Source organism: Sinocyclocheilus anshuiensis, unplaced genomic scaffold, assembly GCF_001515605.1.
Source record: "Sinocyclocheilus anshuiensis isolate Anshui unplaced genomic scaffold, SAMN03320099.WGS_v1.1 scaffold1746, whole genome shotgun sequence".
Classification (NCBI taxonomy): Eukaryota; Metazoa; Chordata; class Actinopteri; order Cypriniformes; family Cyprinidae; genus Sinocyclocheilus; species Sinocyclocheilus anshuiensis.
The window spans coordinates 94,414-109,005 of NW_015545562.1; the positions used below are offsets into that span (position 1 = coordinate 94,414).

A 14,592-nucleotide genomic window follows, 5' to 3' on the forward strand; every position below is an offset into this window, starting at 1 on the left:
TACATACATATAACAATGACAATTTTGAAAGTACACTGAAGCAATGTACACTTAAAGGAAATTCAGTATTCCTATGTTTTACAGTAGTAATAATGACAATAATTATGGTAATTTGATGGTTACTATGGTTACACTGTTAGTCCATTAGTTATTATTCCTGACCTAGAGCTCAGACCCAAACCTCTCACTTGGATTAAAACTTGTGTAGTAATTTGTGTGGTATTACAGTGAAGAATGGACAAGTTAAACGAATGGTATTCTTTTAATTGAATAAGTATATTTTTACATCTTCTGAAGAAAATGTAGATGACAGCCATCACAATAATACTAGGGTGTTATGAATGGTTCCAAGGCCATTGCTAAGGTATTTGAAATGGATATTAGAGCATTACTAGAGTGCTCTGTGTGGTTGCTAAGGACTTGCTAGGGTATTTTGGGTGGTTGCTAGGTGCTTGCCTCAAAAGTGCCTCAACATACCCTCAACTCTCTATTATATTCTGGTCTCTAGCTAAAGCTCTGGTTCATCATTTAAAATCTATGTAAATCAGCTGCAGAATTTGAGGTATTGTCTTTATATAGAGCGCAATGGTGCCTGTCTACTTTTTCAGCTGTATTTTCCCCTTAAGTTTCTCCTATAAGTTATTCATTAAAAAGCAATTCCCCTGTGGAGAAAATGAATGGGATTTTTACTCCTGGAACTCGACTTTTGTACTCTGTTTACCTTTAGTATGAGCATAATGATGTTTACTTCAGCACAACTTATTAAACCCACCTCTTTCGCTTCCTTTTGTTTCTTCATTTTCAAGGTGAAAATGTATTGCAGGATCTCCCAGCCAACATCCTGAGCTCCGTCCCTAAAATCGAGAGCGTAAACTTAGAGCGAAACTCAATCAAATCAATACACCCTCGAGCATTTTCTGGTGCCCAGCGACTGATGCTTCTGAATCTGCAAGGAAACCGAATGTCCAAACTCCCAGTGAAGGGCTTCAAAGATCTCCTAAACCTACGCTTTCTCATGCTGGGCCAGAATCAGATAGCTAGCCTGAAACCTAACATGTTCATTGGCATGAGGAACCTCTCAGAGCTGGATCTGCCCCTGAACACCCTCACTGCTCTCCCACCAAATACATTCAAGCCTCTGATTGCCCTCAAAGTCCTGGATCTAGCCTTGAACCACATCCAAAGCATCTCACCCAAAGCCTTTGTCGGACTTGACGAGCTGCTTTTTCTCAATTTGGACAACAACAAGCTTAAGAATATCCAAGATGGGACCTTTGCGTCCCTGATTGGTCTTGAGATGCTGGTGCTAGACAACAATTTTCTCTCCACAGTTACTGCGGCCACGCTAGAAGGTCTTTCCAACCTGCAGGAACTCTATGTGAGAAAGAATGAAGTTGAGAGTCTGCCAGCTGACGTGTTCCGCCACACACCTAAACTTACTCACGTGGGCTTAAGTGGGAATCGGCTTCATGCCATTGACGGAAACATGCTAGCCAACATGCAGGGTAAGAAGTAGGACTAGTATGTGGGTTGCCTGAATGACTAGTTGGCTATCAGTTCTAAGACAACCAAAAATTATTAGGCTAGTTTTAGGTTCCTCCGACCCCGATCAGACTCATTTCTTAGGGGCTATTAACATAGCTTATGCGTTCATCTAGACCAGAGATGCTCAAACTAGAGGCCGTGGGCCAAAGTTGGCCAGTGATGACCTTTGATTTGGCCCACACTGTTGTATCACAAAAAACAAATAGGAAAAAGAAGAAAAACACATACTTCAAATACACAACACAGAATATCTTCTTTTTTAGTTACCATTTTTATTTTAACATTTTTTAAATTGAAATGTAAAGAATATCATTGATTTAAAAATAATTATAATATAGCTAGATATAAAGCAACATTTACTTTTGGCCCATGACCCTCAAACAATTTCGATTTTTATCCTTCCATAGTAATTTTGAGCTGTAGTTGAACATTTTTATCATTTTATCTTAAAAATGCAACTCTAAATATATCAAAGCTAAAAATAAATGGAAAAATCAAGCTTGATTTTTGGCCTTCTGTAGTAAACATTTTCAGTAATTTTGAGCTAGATGGAGTGCAGTGTAATTGAACATTTATATCATTTTGTCTTAAAAATGTAACTCTAAATATCAAATCTAAAAATAAATGGAAAAAATCTAGATAATCTAATTAGCAGAAAAGAGAATGTAACAATATTTTGTGGTCGAAAACAAATACAAATAATTCTTTATTCTTATCTGTTAAGAGTAACGTGTTAATCACATCTCTGATTGATTCAGGTTTAAAGCAGGTGTTTCTGCACGACAACCCATGGAAATGTGACTGCAGCATCAACTCGCTGGTACATTACGTAGCCCAGACGAGGGCTAATCACTCTCCTCTGCAAAGACTTCGGTGCACCAGCCCAGAAGAGTTTCGTGATAGACCCATCCACCAGCTGAAATCTGATGAACTTCCCTGCAGGGCCTAGAAAATCCTCACATCTGATATCATATCACGAGTGACCTCCAGAAGTCGGGAGCACAGTGTAATAACAGCGTGATATTTTCTGCATTTGAATGGCGATGCTTCACAGAACTCCAACCACAATGGCTTTGACAGGTTAATGATAGAGCTGCTGTTCTGCAGATAGTCATAATTTTCACCCACACCAGTCGACTGGAGAGCAGTACATCCTACAAAACGAAGGAAGAAGTGTGCGTTTGTTTTTCCTTATACAAATGAAATGCCTATTTTGTTATGTATTATTAATAATAATATGTTTTCACATTTAACTTAATATTACAAAAGCTCATGTTATATATTCTGTGTATTATTTATCCAAAGTGTTTTTTATTGTCCTTCAGCATCTATGTAGAAGACGTTGTCAAAATATAATGTTAGTAGGTGAGTAAATAAAAAAAATCCTATATCACACAGCAGTTATAATGTCATTAAACCCATTCTTAACATTATTTATCTATTTGATGTATACAGTATATACACAATAAACACATTTCGCAACTTCAAATGATTTTTTGTTAGATGCAGTGAAGCTTAAAGGAAATAACTAGAGGTTAGAAAATCCCCTCTGCTCAGAGACCGACTGCAAACTTCCACCACCACCTGAGACTGAATTCCTCATCGGATTGTTACAGCTGAATAAGCTTCCTTTGAAATCATCATTTTGTCTCTAAATTCCACCCAGGGCACTGAAGCTGCTGTCCCACATACAGGAGTGGGATCTTTTCAGATACTGAGAAGGTGTTATTAAAGCAGGCAGCTAAAACTTATGCTTTGGTATTTTACAGTTAACTGATATTCAATCTAACTGGTCGGACAGCATGTATTCATAGTACATTTAAAAGTAAAAAAAAACATTAAATATTAAATTGAATATTTAAATCACACACTGTCACACATTATAGACACACACACACACACAAGCTAAGCTACAGTGTTTTTGTAGTATAACATAGTGACTGATATGTCATGACACTATAAAAACACTCAAGCATGCAATGTTTTCACACTCGGATTATTGTGGATATCTACTGTCCAACTTTCAAAACAAAACCAAATTACTGGTGCATTGTTCTTTTTTGCATAACAAGATACTCCTTTAACACCTAATTTCCCCCAGTGTTGCCATGGCGACCGTAGCTTATAGTAGGGAGCTCCTGCGGATGCTTTACCCCTCACTGCATCACCTCAACCAGCTGTTACCGACTCGGCGTCCTCCAACTGCCTCACTTTCACTAGTAGGTTTACAATGACAAATTGGCATGATTCTGGCACCAGATAAACAGCTTTACAGCAGCTTACATTAATCAGCTAGAGAACCCCCTCCCCCTTCACTACATTAGTTGGAATTCCATGGATGAAGGAGATAAATTGTTTGTGCTTGCTGTTTTAGTGCAGTTTTGTATTATTGATGTCATTTGTAAATTGACTCTGCATTTGTGCAATGCACTGAGATTATGCATCGAGATAATAGTAATATAAGCTTAACAAACCATCCAAATTCATCATATTCCATGGATGTTATATCCTTTTTTTAACCCTTAAAAGAAAAGATGTATCTATCCTTTCCTAATATACTACCAAAATGTATATATGCTCAAAACGCGGGTCTGTTCCAGCTTTACTAAACCCGAATGAATGGACTGCAGTGTTCTTTTAACCTTTTTAATATTTGAATATGATTAAGAAACAAATTTCAGCTCTTAATTAGAAGCATGCTATTTCAAAGGTACAGCCTTTTAAGAATGAAACGCTACACTTGCTTGCTGCTTTTTCTGTTTAAATTTTGCCAAAAATGCCGGAGTTGCCAAAATGGACTGTGATCTGTAATCTTGAGGCTTATTTTCTAAGTGAAACATCCCCACCGCATGATGCTGCTATCACCATGTTTCACCATAGGTATGGTATTAGCCAGCAGTTGAGCCATTTTAGTCACACTGCTTGGCATTCAGACTGAAGAGTTTAACATTTATTTAATCAGACTAGAGAATCTTTTTTGTCAGGATCTTTTTGCCAAACTCCACTCGGGTTGTTAGTGTTACTTAAGAGTGATTTCTATCTAACAGTTAAACATAATGACTTAATGATTAATGAAACCATATGCAGAGATAGTTTTCCTCCTGGTAGGTCCAGCAGGAGCTGTAACTGCCTACAGAGTGTCTAGTTGAGTCCAAGGTCACCTTCTCTACATCTACCGCCACTAGTAAAGGCGTATTCTCTTAATTTGTCATTTCCAAAAAAGATTTCATTTTCTTTCCATCTGTGTTTCATCATGGTAAAAATCTATACTTGACTTGACATTGAAAAGTATAAAACTGATGTAGAATATATAAAAATATAGAAATATAATATCTACTTCCAGACAAACTATAGCAATAAAGTAAAGAATCTTCCTATTAAGAATATTTTTTCAGGCTTACCTTCTGTGTTTTGCTCACTAATGCAATGTGTACTAGTATTGTAAATGCAGCAACATATAATGATTAACATTATTTCAAATTTAGTATGGAGTGTTGTTTAAAAAAAAAAAATCTGTCATCTTCTCACCCTCATGTTGTTGCTAACTGACTTTGTTTTGTAAGAATATATTTTGAGAAGTCAATGGGCAGCTACCAACATTCTTCAAAATATCTTCGTTTTTGTTCCATATAGAAAGAAAGTCATGCAGGTTTGGAATGACATGAGGGTGAGTAAATGATGACAGTTTTCTTATTTTGCGTGAACTATCACTTAAAGACTAAGCAATGTTACAATAAGGAATAAATACTCATCAAATAAGACATTATGTTAAAGCATAGTGTTTGTGTTAATGCAATTCTCAAAAGTCATGTTTTTTGACTATAAAGTTTAAAATAAGCACCTTGGGAAACAATTCTTTGCATTCATGATGAACACTGTTGAAGGAAAAAACATTAAGGCATGTTTTGTAGGTGCAGAGAAGTCTTTCATGGGTTGTGATGATTACAGCACAGTAAAATACAGCAGCAGTGTTCCTCTGGATCCACTGTTTGCAGAAAAAGATACTAATGATGTGACTTGTGTAAAAAAAAAAAAAAAAAAAACTCCCACTGACTAGCGGCAATGGACTTTTCTTTTTGAGTGCTGTATTGTAAGTCACTCTGTAGCTTAAGTTTAAATGTTTAAGCATGTTCACATAGTGGAATGAATTGTTCAGGCACTTAGGCTAAAAACGAATCCTTTTAATAAAAAAAGTAACATTTGAAGACAAAAGTGTCATATTTGATCAAAATCAATAGTTGGGCTTCATAGCAATGTCTCTAAATGAATGCGGTGCTGCTCATGTTGTCATACGGACCAGTGTTGCCAGATATTCCTCCGTTTGACATTCTGATGGCTGACGTCTCTTTGAAGGAGCAGTTCAGGGTTAAGAGCAACTATATTAGCGGCTATATTAAGTGAAGGCACTTGACTTGCCTCATGACTCATTGACTTAATCCTTAGACTGCCGTTACATAAAATACTGGCTCTCTAACAGGCCCTGACGGCTTTAGCAGAACTTCAGCTGAGATTTTCTTATCTGTTTTCAACTTCGAAGCCGTCAGGGCCTGTATTTTGGCTCTTGGTTTAGCCTATATTAGTCTTAGATTGACTGGTTGTCCTAAAGATTCTGTGTACCAAATGACTTTAAATTATATGTTTATTAATATGTTGCTCATTGGTATTTACAGTTAGATAAAGGGACATTTCAGATGAACCAGTAAAAGTATAGGTAAATGAAACTTTAATGATTTTCTGTGTGCTTAAATGAGTGTGGATTTATTCTATCTGGGAAGTCTTAGCAGAGAGATTGTCAGTGATTATTGTATTTGTTGGAGATGCAACATTGAGACTCATAGTACTCTGCTGGGACTGTCTGTGGCAATTGGATGTCCCTTTGGATGTCATAAAAAACAGCACAGATTGTTAGAAGAACACAACAGCTCTGCACCTAAAAGAATCTGTCAACATCTATATAACTTTTTTGGCTAATTACTCTAATATTTTTGTTCAAATATTAGTGTTTACACATTTAGTATTTACTTTCGACAACTGTTCTCTGCTCAGGTTAGTCTTGTGAGTTCACTATGAGAGTGAAAGTCTAGGGTTAGGGTTAGGGGCCCGACTTGTATCTTCTCTGCTCAGATGAGACCCAGATGAGGCTTTCTCTAAGGAGTCTTCCTGCTCTGTTTCATGCGACTGCCTGTGTTAGGGCCTTATTATCAGAGTTAGGAAAGAGAAAGTCTCCTCGCAAACACCACACTGGTCTTGAACATAATCAGTAAGAGCAGAGTGCTAATAATGCTGTTTACAGACTGCTCTGTCTGCAGAAAAAACTCTTTATTTCAGTATTTTTGTCTTGTTTTCCAGCAAATATTTTATTAAAACAAAACAACTCGATGCATCATAAAAACTTGACTGAATTAAGGTTAAGTTTTTCTAAATCTAATTTCTTTTCTTAATCCGTTCAATTAATCAACTGAATTTGTCAAAGGGGTCAAAAAAATCTCTGGAAACAAATCATAATATCTTACGCAACTAAATAGATTTTGTTTTAAGGATGTTCAGATATTTTCACTGAAAATAAGACAAAAATACTGATTAAGAAAATAATTTGTTGCTGGGTGTTGCATGCAATTATATAAAAAGCAGACTTCTGTTCTAAAAACTGAGGTGAAGTGTATCTGGTGAAACAGAGATATGGTTTCCAATGTTGCACTGCTGTTATATGCAAGGTGGCAGGTGTGTTTACATTTCAAGCGTAAGAAGATTTGTGTGCACCCCCTCACTCCTTCAAAACTCGTTCCCCTCACAGGTGCTTTCAGGGCTGTCAGTGACAGGCAATGAAAGCGTGCACATAAACAGAAATTTAATTTCACACAGGGGCATAAACTGATTGGAAAATGTCTCCTTATATTAATTGTTATACTGTCTTTCCTCCATCATCTACTTTCTACCTCCAGCTCTTCTCTATCTCTCTCCCTCGACTGTGGAGGCAGCTGCTGTGGGGGGGTTGTGCAGGTTTAAATATGCTCTTTTTGAATTGTATATGAGGATTACAGAGACCCATTTTGAAACGCTCTCCATCGACTGAGGCAACATCAATAAACCCCATACACCACATAAGCCAAAGTCTCCTTGTACATATACACAGTGTATAGATTTAAACTCTGTGTGACAGCACGAAGGTGAATATAACAAATGGCTAATTAGGTTTTTGGTGTGTAATTTACATTTCAGAATAAGATATTATGTAAGTATTGCATAAGAATGGTTTTATTTATTATGTATTATTTTAGTAATAAATAATGCATAACATAATATACAAGAAACAAATCGATTTAAATAAGGCCTTTATGTGATGTGTCACACAGAGAGTGATTAGAATGGCCTTTTGCTGTTTATTTTCCTATAAACTATATGTAAATGATATTACTTTAAAAAACATTACTTCAAAACACAAGTCTGACAGTATTTTATCATATCATTTTTGTCTTGCTTTCATATTTTATTATTTTTTTATTTCCTTGCTGATTGTTGGTTTTGACAATATGATGATTTTTTGGGGGGAGAAAGTTGCTGACTATAACATAACACTATAGCTCCTGTACAGAGATACTTTTTGCAAACTGTCTATTCCCCAATGACACTTGTCAGCATACTTTATGACAGCTGTGCTGGTTATTCTGCTGCATTGGACACTTTGGGATTTGCACTCTCTCCAGCATAATGCGATTAATTGAGGATTTTTTTGTTGTTTCAATAGAATATGCTCTAGTACTCTCTCCCCCTCCGGCATTCAAACATACTTTTCAATAGTAGTTGCCCAAAAATGAAAATTTGCTGAAAATGTACTCACCCTTAGTCCATCTAAGAAGTGGATGAATTTGTTTGTTCATCAGAACAGATTTGGAGAAATGTATAGCATTACATCACATGCTCACCAATGGATCCTCTGCAGTGAATGGGTGCCGTCAGAATAAGAGTTCCAACATCTGATAAAAACATCACAACAATCCACAAGTAATCCACACGACTTCAGTCCATCAGTTAACATCTTGTAAAGTGAAAAGCTGAGTGTTTGTAAGAAAAATATATCATTACGATGTTTTAACTCCGAACCACTGGAGTCTTCTATCCATAAAATTTATTTTTCCAGTGAAAAAGTCTTCTCATCTGAATGAGGAGTGAAATATGCACAGATCAAGCAGCGTTTACAAGTGAAAACAGTCCAAAACAGTTCTGAACAAAAATGTCAGTGGATTTTGAAGTAAGGGGGATGGACTGGGGACTGGAGTAAGCATTATTAAGGATTATGGACTTTTATTTTGGCCGGAGATGATGGTTTAAAGTTAAACTGGTTTAAAGATTAATTTAAACAAACACACTGCTTTTTGCTTCAAAAGACATTAATGGACTGGAATCGTGTGGATTACTTGTGGATTACGGTGATGTTTTTATCAACTGTTTGGACTCTCATTCTGATGGCACCCATTCACTGCAGAGGATCCATTGGTGAGCAAGTGATGATGGTATTTGTTTGACCAGAATGAATTTTCAGCAACTTTTCATTTTTGGGTGAACTATTCCTTCAAGATCTCTTGTCATATTTATATTTAATTCAACTACTTTGCATATTATTTGATGACAATTTGTCTTTTTTTATTAAACTGTTTTATTTCAGGCCTCATGCCTACAGTCAAACAATATTCAGCACAAAATCAGTCTTTCCTGTGTAATATTGCTTTCACATTTGAACTTAGTTGTGAGTTGAAGCTCAGTGCGACTTCTGAAAGCATGACAGCATTTGAGAATCTGATTTGCACATTTTCACAGTGTCAGAAAGACCTTTCAAATTCTCAGTCACACTGCCTCCTGCTGCGTGTCCAGATTGTAGACTTCAGATGTTATTTACAAGGAAACGCAGACTCAAATCCCCTAGGTATGTCAGTAAGACTGAATTGTGTGCACAAATAGTTGAACTGGCAGTCTTTATCAAAAACAGCCGCTTACTGTGAGAGAAAAAAACTCAGAGCTGGTGAAAATACGCAGGTCACAGTCCCATATTGTTTGGAGGGGGTAGTGCACAGGAACTTAGTGGAAGTGTTTTGGTGTTGTTGGGACATTAATAAGTCACTGTGGACGGGGTGGAGGAGATTGCACCAGAGGAGCAGTCTGTAATCCTTGACCAGCACGGGCACATAACATTACTCTCCAACTGGGCCACAGAACCTCATTCTCACAGAGTGCACCAAAGCCTTATTAATCCTTCAACACCTCTTCTCTTACTCACCCTTTCTACTAGAGTTCAGTCCCAGAAAATTCCCTCATCCTTCAAGTCCTGAATTAGTTCCATAACTGCCTGTATCTTCCGAGACGGCTCCTCTAAGATAAATGATATGAATCATAAAAGTGGGCGTGCATTATTCCGATTCATGGGAGTTCAAAGCATGCTCTGACAAGAGGCAGAGAGCGTATTGTAGGTTGTAATAAAATTTAGATGTAATTTTTTATGACAGCTCCTCTCATTACGGGGTAATGGTGCACTTTCCCAAATGTACCGATCTCCACTACAGTAGTTAGTCGGGCAAAGGTAGCGGAGTGCTTATAGAGTAACATTACTTAAGAACATTTCTCAGGATCTGTGTTATTGAACACCAGCAATGAATATTAATGACTGTTGTTGTCTCTCTATATGCCATGGCTGATTTATCATAATTAACAGTACATACAGATGGACTATGAACAGAAAAATAAATAAATAAAAAGCATCTCTGAAAATGATACATTTATTATAAAATTAAATATATTCTATTTTTAATATATTGTTTTTTATTTTGTAGTTTACTTATATTACAATAATATAATATAATATAATATAATATAATATTTTAGTTTTAAACCAATCCAAAATCAAACTGATGAAGTCTGTTAGATTTTAATTAACTTTAAGGAAGCTGAAATAACCCCATTTACATTCTCTTAATTCCCTCAGCAAGATGAACTAACTTGACCTCTTTTATTATAAAAACAAATGATCCCATTACACAATATGCAGATAGTGGTGTTATAGCAAAAAATAGACTTCTTGAATAAATTAAGATTAGACCCTCTGACCTCATAACTAATGAATGCCACATACAGTAGCTTTGTATGTTTTGCTGGAACTAATAATAAGTAAACATTACACATTTAGAAAAGTATATTAAACTTACAAATACATTGGACTGAACTGCTCAGATCATTGTTGCATGTGCAACTTCAGTACTAAACAGCATCGCAGAGACACTAACGCTGTACAGATCATCTGAGAAAGGTCATCAACTCTTTGAAGTGGATCTCTGTAAAATCCCAGTGGTTATCAGGCTGCTTAAATGTACCGCTGTAGTTAAAAAGGGAAGTGTTGCATCTGTGCAAGTGCTATAAACTCACCAAGGTCTAGGAAGAGCTTCATTACGTTGGTTAATTAGCTACCTATTATCATAACTCACTGGAAGCTAATTAGTGAGGAGGTAAAGTCACATTGGGACCATACTGGTGATAACTAAAAACTGTGTGCAGTATCCTAATCCCATCGTAAATCCCTTTTGACAGAATCTGGACTATCAGCTAAATGGCCTGGCTCAGCATGCGCAATACGGGGTTGTTTGAGGGGGTTCATTAACCCATGTTTGTTAAAGATTTTACTTTTATTACCACAAAAGTACAAACTAGGGCAGTCAGTCTATTCAAATATTGATCACATTAATTGCATGAAATGCTGATTAATCAAAGTATATTGCCATCTTGCACCTCAGTTTGAAATGATTGATTGAAAATGACCTCAGAGGACTTCAGTAGTCTGTTAATATTATCGTAATGTTGTTGCAGTGTTCGTCCTTTCTAGCACTGTAAAGCCTGACGTGTAATAATAGTCTGAAAAATCTATATTTTTTTAAAGAAACAGTTTATTGATCATTTAGATCAAATGTATAAAAAAGTTTTCATATGTGTTTTTTCTTGAGTATCATTACATCAGACTTTTATGGCACATATGATATAGGAGAATCTGTAATGTGAATCAATGATATTTTATAACAGTACTGCAGACTGCTTACATAAAATGCATATAAATATCGTGCCACTCTATATCTCCTAATAATGTCTTAGTAAGATGATATTTAAAATATTAGTTTTAAGTTTTCTATTCTGGGAGTTTTTTGATTGTAATGCAATGCAATACAATGATGTTTTTTTCCTCAAAAGCCTGATGTATTATATCTGATTTTCACATTTTAACATGATTTTTCTGATATGATGATATATGATTAATCAAGTTGCTTCAGTCATGTAAGTGTTCATCTTGAATTTTTACTAACAATATAAAATGTATTCTTTAGTGCTGTCAAACGATTAATCGTGATCCAAAATAAAAGTTTTTGTTTGCATAATATATATGTGTGTACTGTGTATATTTATTATGTATATATAAATACACACATGCATATACAGTATATATTTTGAAAATATTTACCTGTATTTACATGTATATATTTATATTAATATAATTTATATTATATATAAATATATTTAATATATAAACATAATAACACATTTCTCTTAAATATATGCATGCATGTGTGTGTATTTATATATACATAATAAATATACACAGTATGCACACGTTACATAAACAAAAACTTTTATTTTGGATGCGATTAATCGCGATTAATCGTTTGACAGCACTAGCATTCTTACATTTGCTTTATACAAATCATTAGATTTTTGTACCATGACCTGAATGGGGATGTTTTATTATCCTAAAAGGCCTTTTACTTGCTAGAAAAGTGTAAACTATCAACCAGATGACAGAAGGCATGCAGTAGATTGTGTACAAAAAGTTTCCAAACAAATCTTTGATCATTGATATTTTGGAGTCTTTAAATTTGAAATTAAAATTTACGGTAAAAAAACGGCAGCTGTGGTTGCCGGAATTTTACCGTAAAAAATATGGTAGCAACGTTTTAGGTTTTATGGTTTTAACTTAAATTTACAGTTAAATACCGTAATTTCATTAACTGATATAATGTTAATATACCAACCTATTGAAGTACTGAAATCTGTTTTGTACCTTTGTAATACACTGATAACCACCAAATGCAGGTGGTGATGAGAAAGTCACATGATGAACCAAAGCCCATCACAAGCAGCTTTTAAATAATAACATATATAGAAGGTGCACAGTGTCATTCACACAAGCACTAAACACCATCATGGTGATACACATGAAACTGAAATAATGCCATAAACATTCATTTAACAACATTAGGTGTAACACACAACCCTAATATACAAAACTGATAAGAAAAAACTAAGAAGAAACAGTTATTTCAACATTACCATTAACCATTTAACAGGTTTTTACTGTAGCATTTTCAGTCTTTTACCATTAAATTCACGGTCATTTTTTACAGTGTAGGCTCATTGTTGTGGAAGATATTATACAGGTAAAATGATCAAATAAACTTAAATTATTATTTTATGTCCATGTAGTTATTTATTTGGTAAGTAACAATGTTGAACATAAGTCTGTAATATTTTTTTTAGATAGAAAAATTGCATGCTTTGTTCATCTGTCTTTTGTCTTATTCACTCCAGCATTAATGTATCTTTATTTGTGTTGAAGATTTTAATTGCAAATTTTAGAGAAAAGGGATCATGAAACATAAACATGTACCACCACCACAATGGACTCCAAATGAACCCACTTTATTAGGTTCTGAGTGCAGTTTTTTTTTTGTCATGCTAAGTTGATCAAATATTTATCTGAGCCACCAACAAAAGAAAATGAAAATTTGGGTTAAAATAAATTCTGTATCTGTGTTTGAAAGACTTGAGCTTTATTTTTAATGGAAGCCTGAGCAGGCATCTCTAAATCTTTCCACATCAGCAGGCTGCTGTGATTCCAGGTGCTTGAGATCATGCAAGCCATGCACTCTGCTTTTTTGGCCAGGGAGTTTGCTCTGGGATTAAATGCTTCCTGGAGGGATTGAGTGAAAATTATTTTATCATCAAAATTCAGGAAATTGAAGGGATTATCTTTCTATACTCATTCTGTCAGTTGTTTTACTTTCCTGTAAGAAACATCCTCATTGTATTCTCACTAAGAACATAATGATCTTTAAAGGTGAAGTGTGTAATTTCTGCATCGTTAGTGTCAACAAACACTTTGCAGAAATAGACAAGTTTCCCAAATGCTTTATTTAGAAAGAAAGTAACATTGTGACATTTGATATTTTCAGCAAAATGTTTCATTGTCCCTCCTACATTGAAATAGATAAAGAAAAATAAATCAAGTATATGTACTTCAATAATAATTAATGATGATTTATGATTAACAATTCATTGCACTACTTGCGTTGTATTATCTGTGGCTGTCAGATAACATAATTCATGGATCAATGTGAATTACCCAGAACTTTAATTGTGTGCTGTTTTTAGTCATGTGTGACGCACTATACGCATGAGAGAGCCTTGAATTTATTTTGCTCTGTTTCACAGAGTTTTCATGCTCCTACAGATACACTTTATACACATGAGGCTTAACATTAACCCTTGCCATCATATCCACTGGCAGTTCTGCATGTTTTTTTATTCATACACAAACCAAATGTCAAACCTTTAAAAACACAAGTCATGTCAGTTGAAAATTTATAACAGGAGTTACCTTATTCGTAAGACTATAATAAAGGTAAGACAATTGATAAGGCTATCGTAAAATCAAATGAATGTGTTATGATGGAAGAGATATAACTGAATACATTTGCACTTGATTTGTTGTGCATTTTGTTTTAGGGACGTAACAACATCATGTGACCTTTTTAAATGAAGTCCAGTGCTCTGGTTTTAAAAGACCATAGGAATAACAGCTTCAACCTCAGATTCAAGATTTTACTTTTCACTAGCTAGAGCAGAGGTGCATTAAATTAATAAATGTCTTTGATCATATTTGTCTCTCTTAGAATGAAATGTGACTAGTTGGGCTTGTTGTCACATGTACTGTATCTCAGTACCAGTTTTTTGTTTGTT

At 35.1% G+C, this 14,592-nt stretch overlaps 1 protein-coding gene across 2 annotated transcripts in view; it reads left to right on the forward strand.

Annotated features, from left to right (window-relative positions):
* LOC107698321 (leucine-rich repeat-containing protein 15-like) overlaps nt 1–3,341 on the forward strand; it is a 9,962-nt gene extending 6,621 nt beyond the window's left edge. The window contains exons 4-7 of one of the 2 annotated variants that reach the window (XM_016499279.1): nt 807–1,505; nt 2,304–2,720; nt 2,871–2,910; nt 3,049–3,341. In XM_016499279.1, coding sequence (XP_016354765.1) covers nt 807–1,505; nt 2,304–2,494 — 890 coding nt within the window. In that variant the 3' untranslated portion in view covers nt 2,495–2,720; nt 2,871–2,910; nt 3,049–3,341. Of the gene's footprint in view, nt 1–806; nt 1,506–2,303; nt 2,911–3,048 lie in introns of both variants that reach the window. The other variant, XM_016499278.1, reaches the window with a different exon arrangement.
* Nucleotides 3,342–14,592: the final 11,251 nt, after the last annotated feature.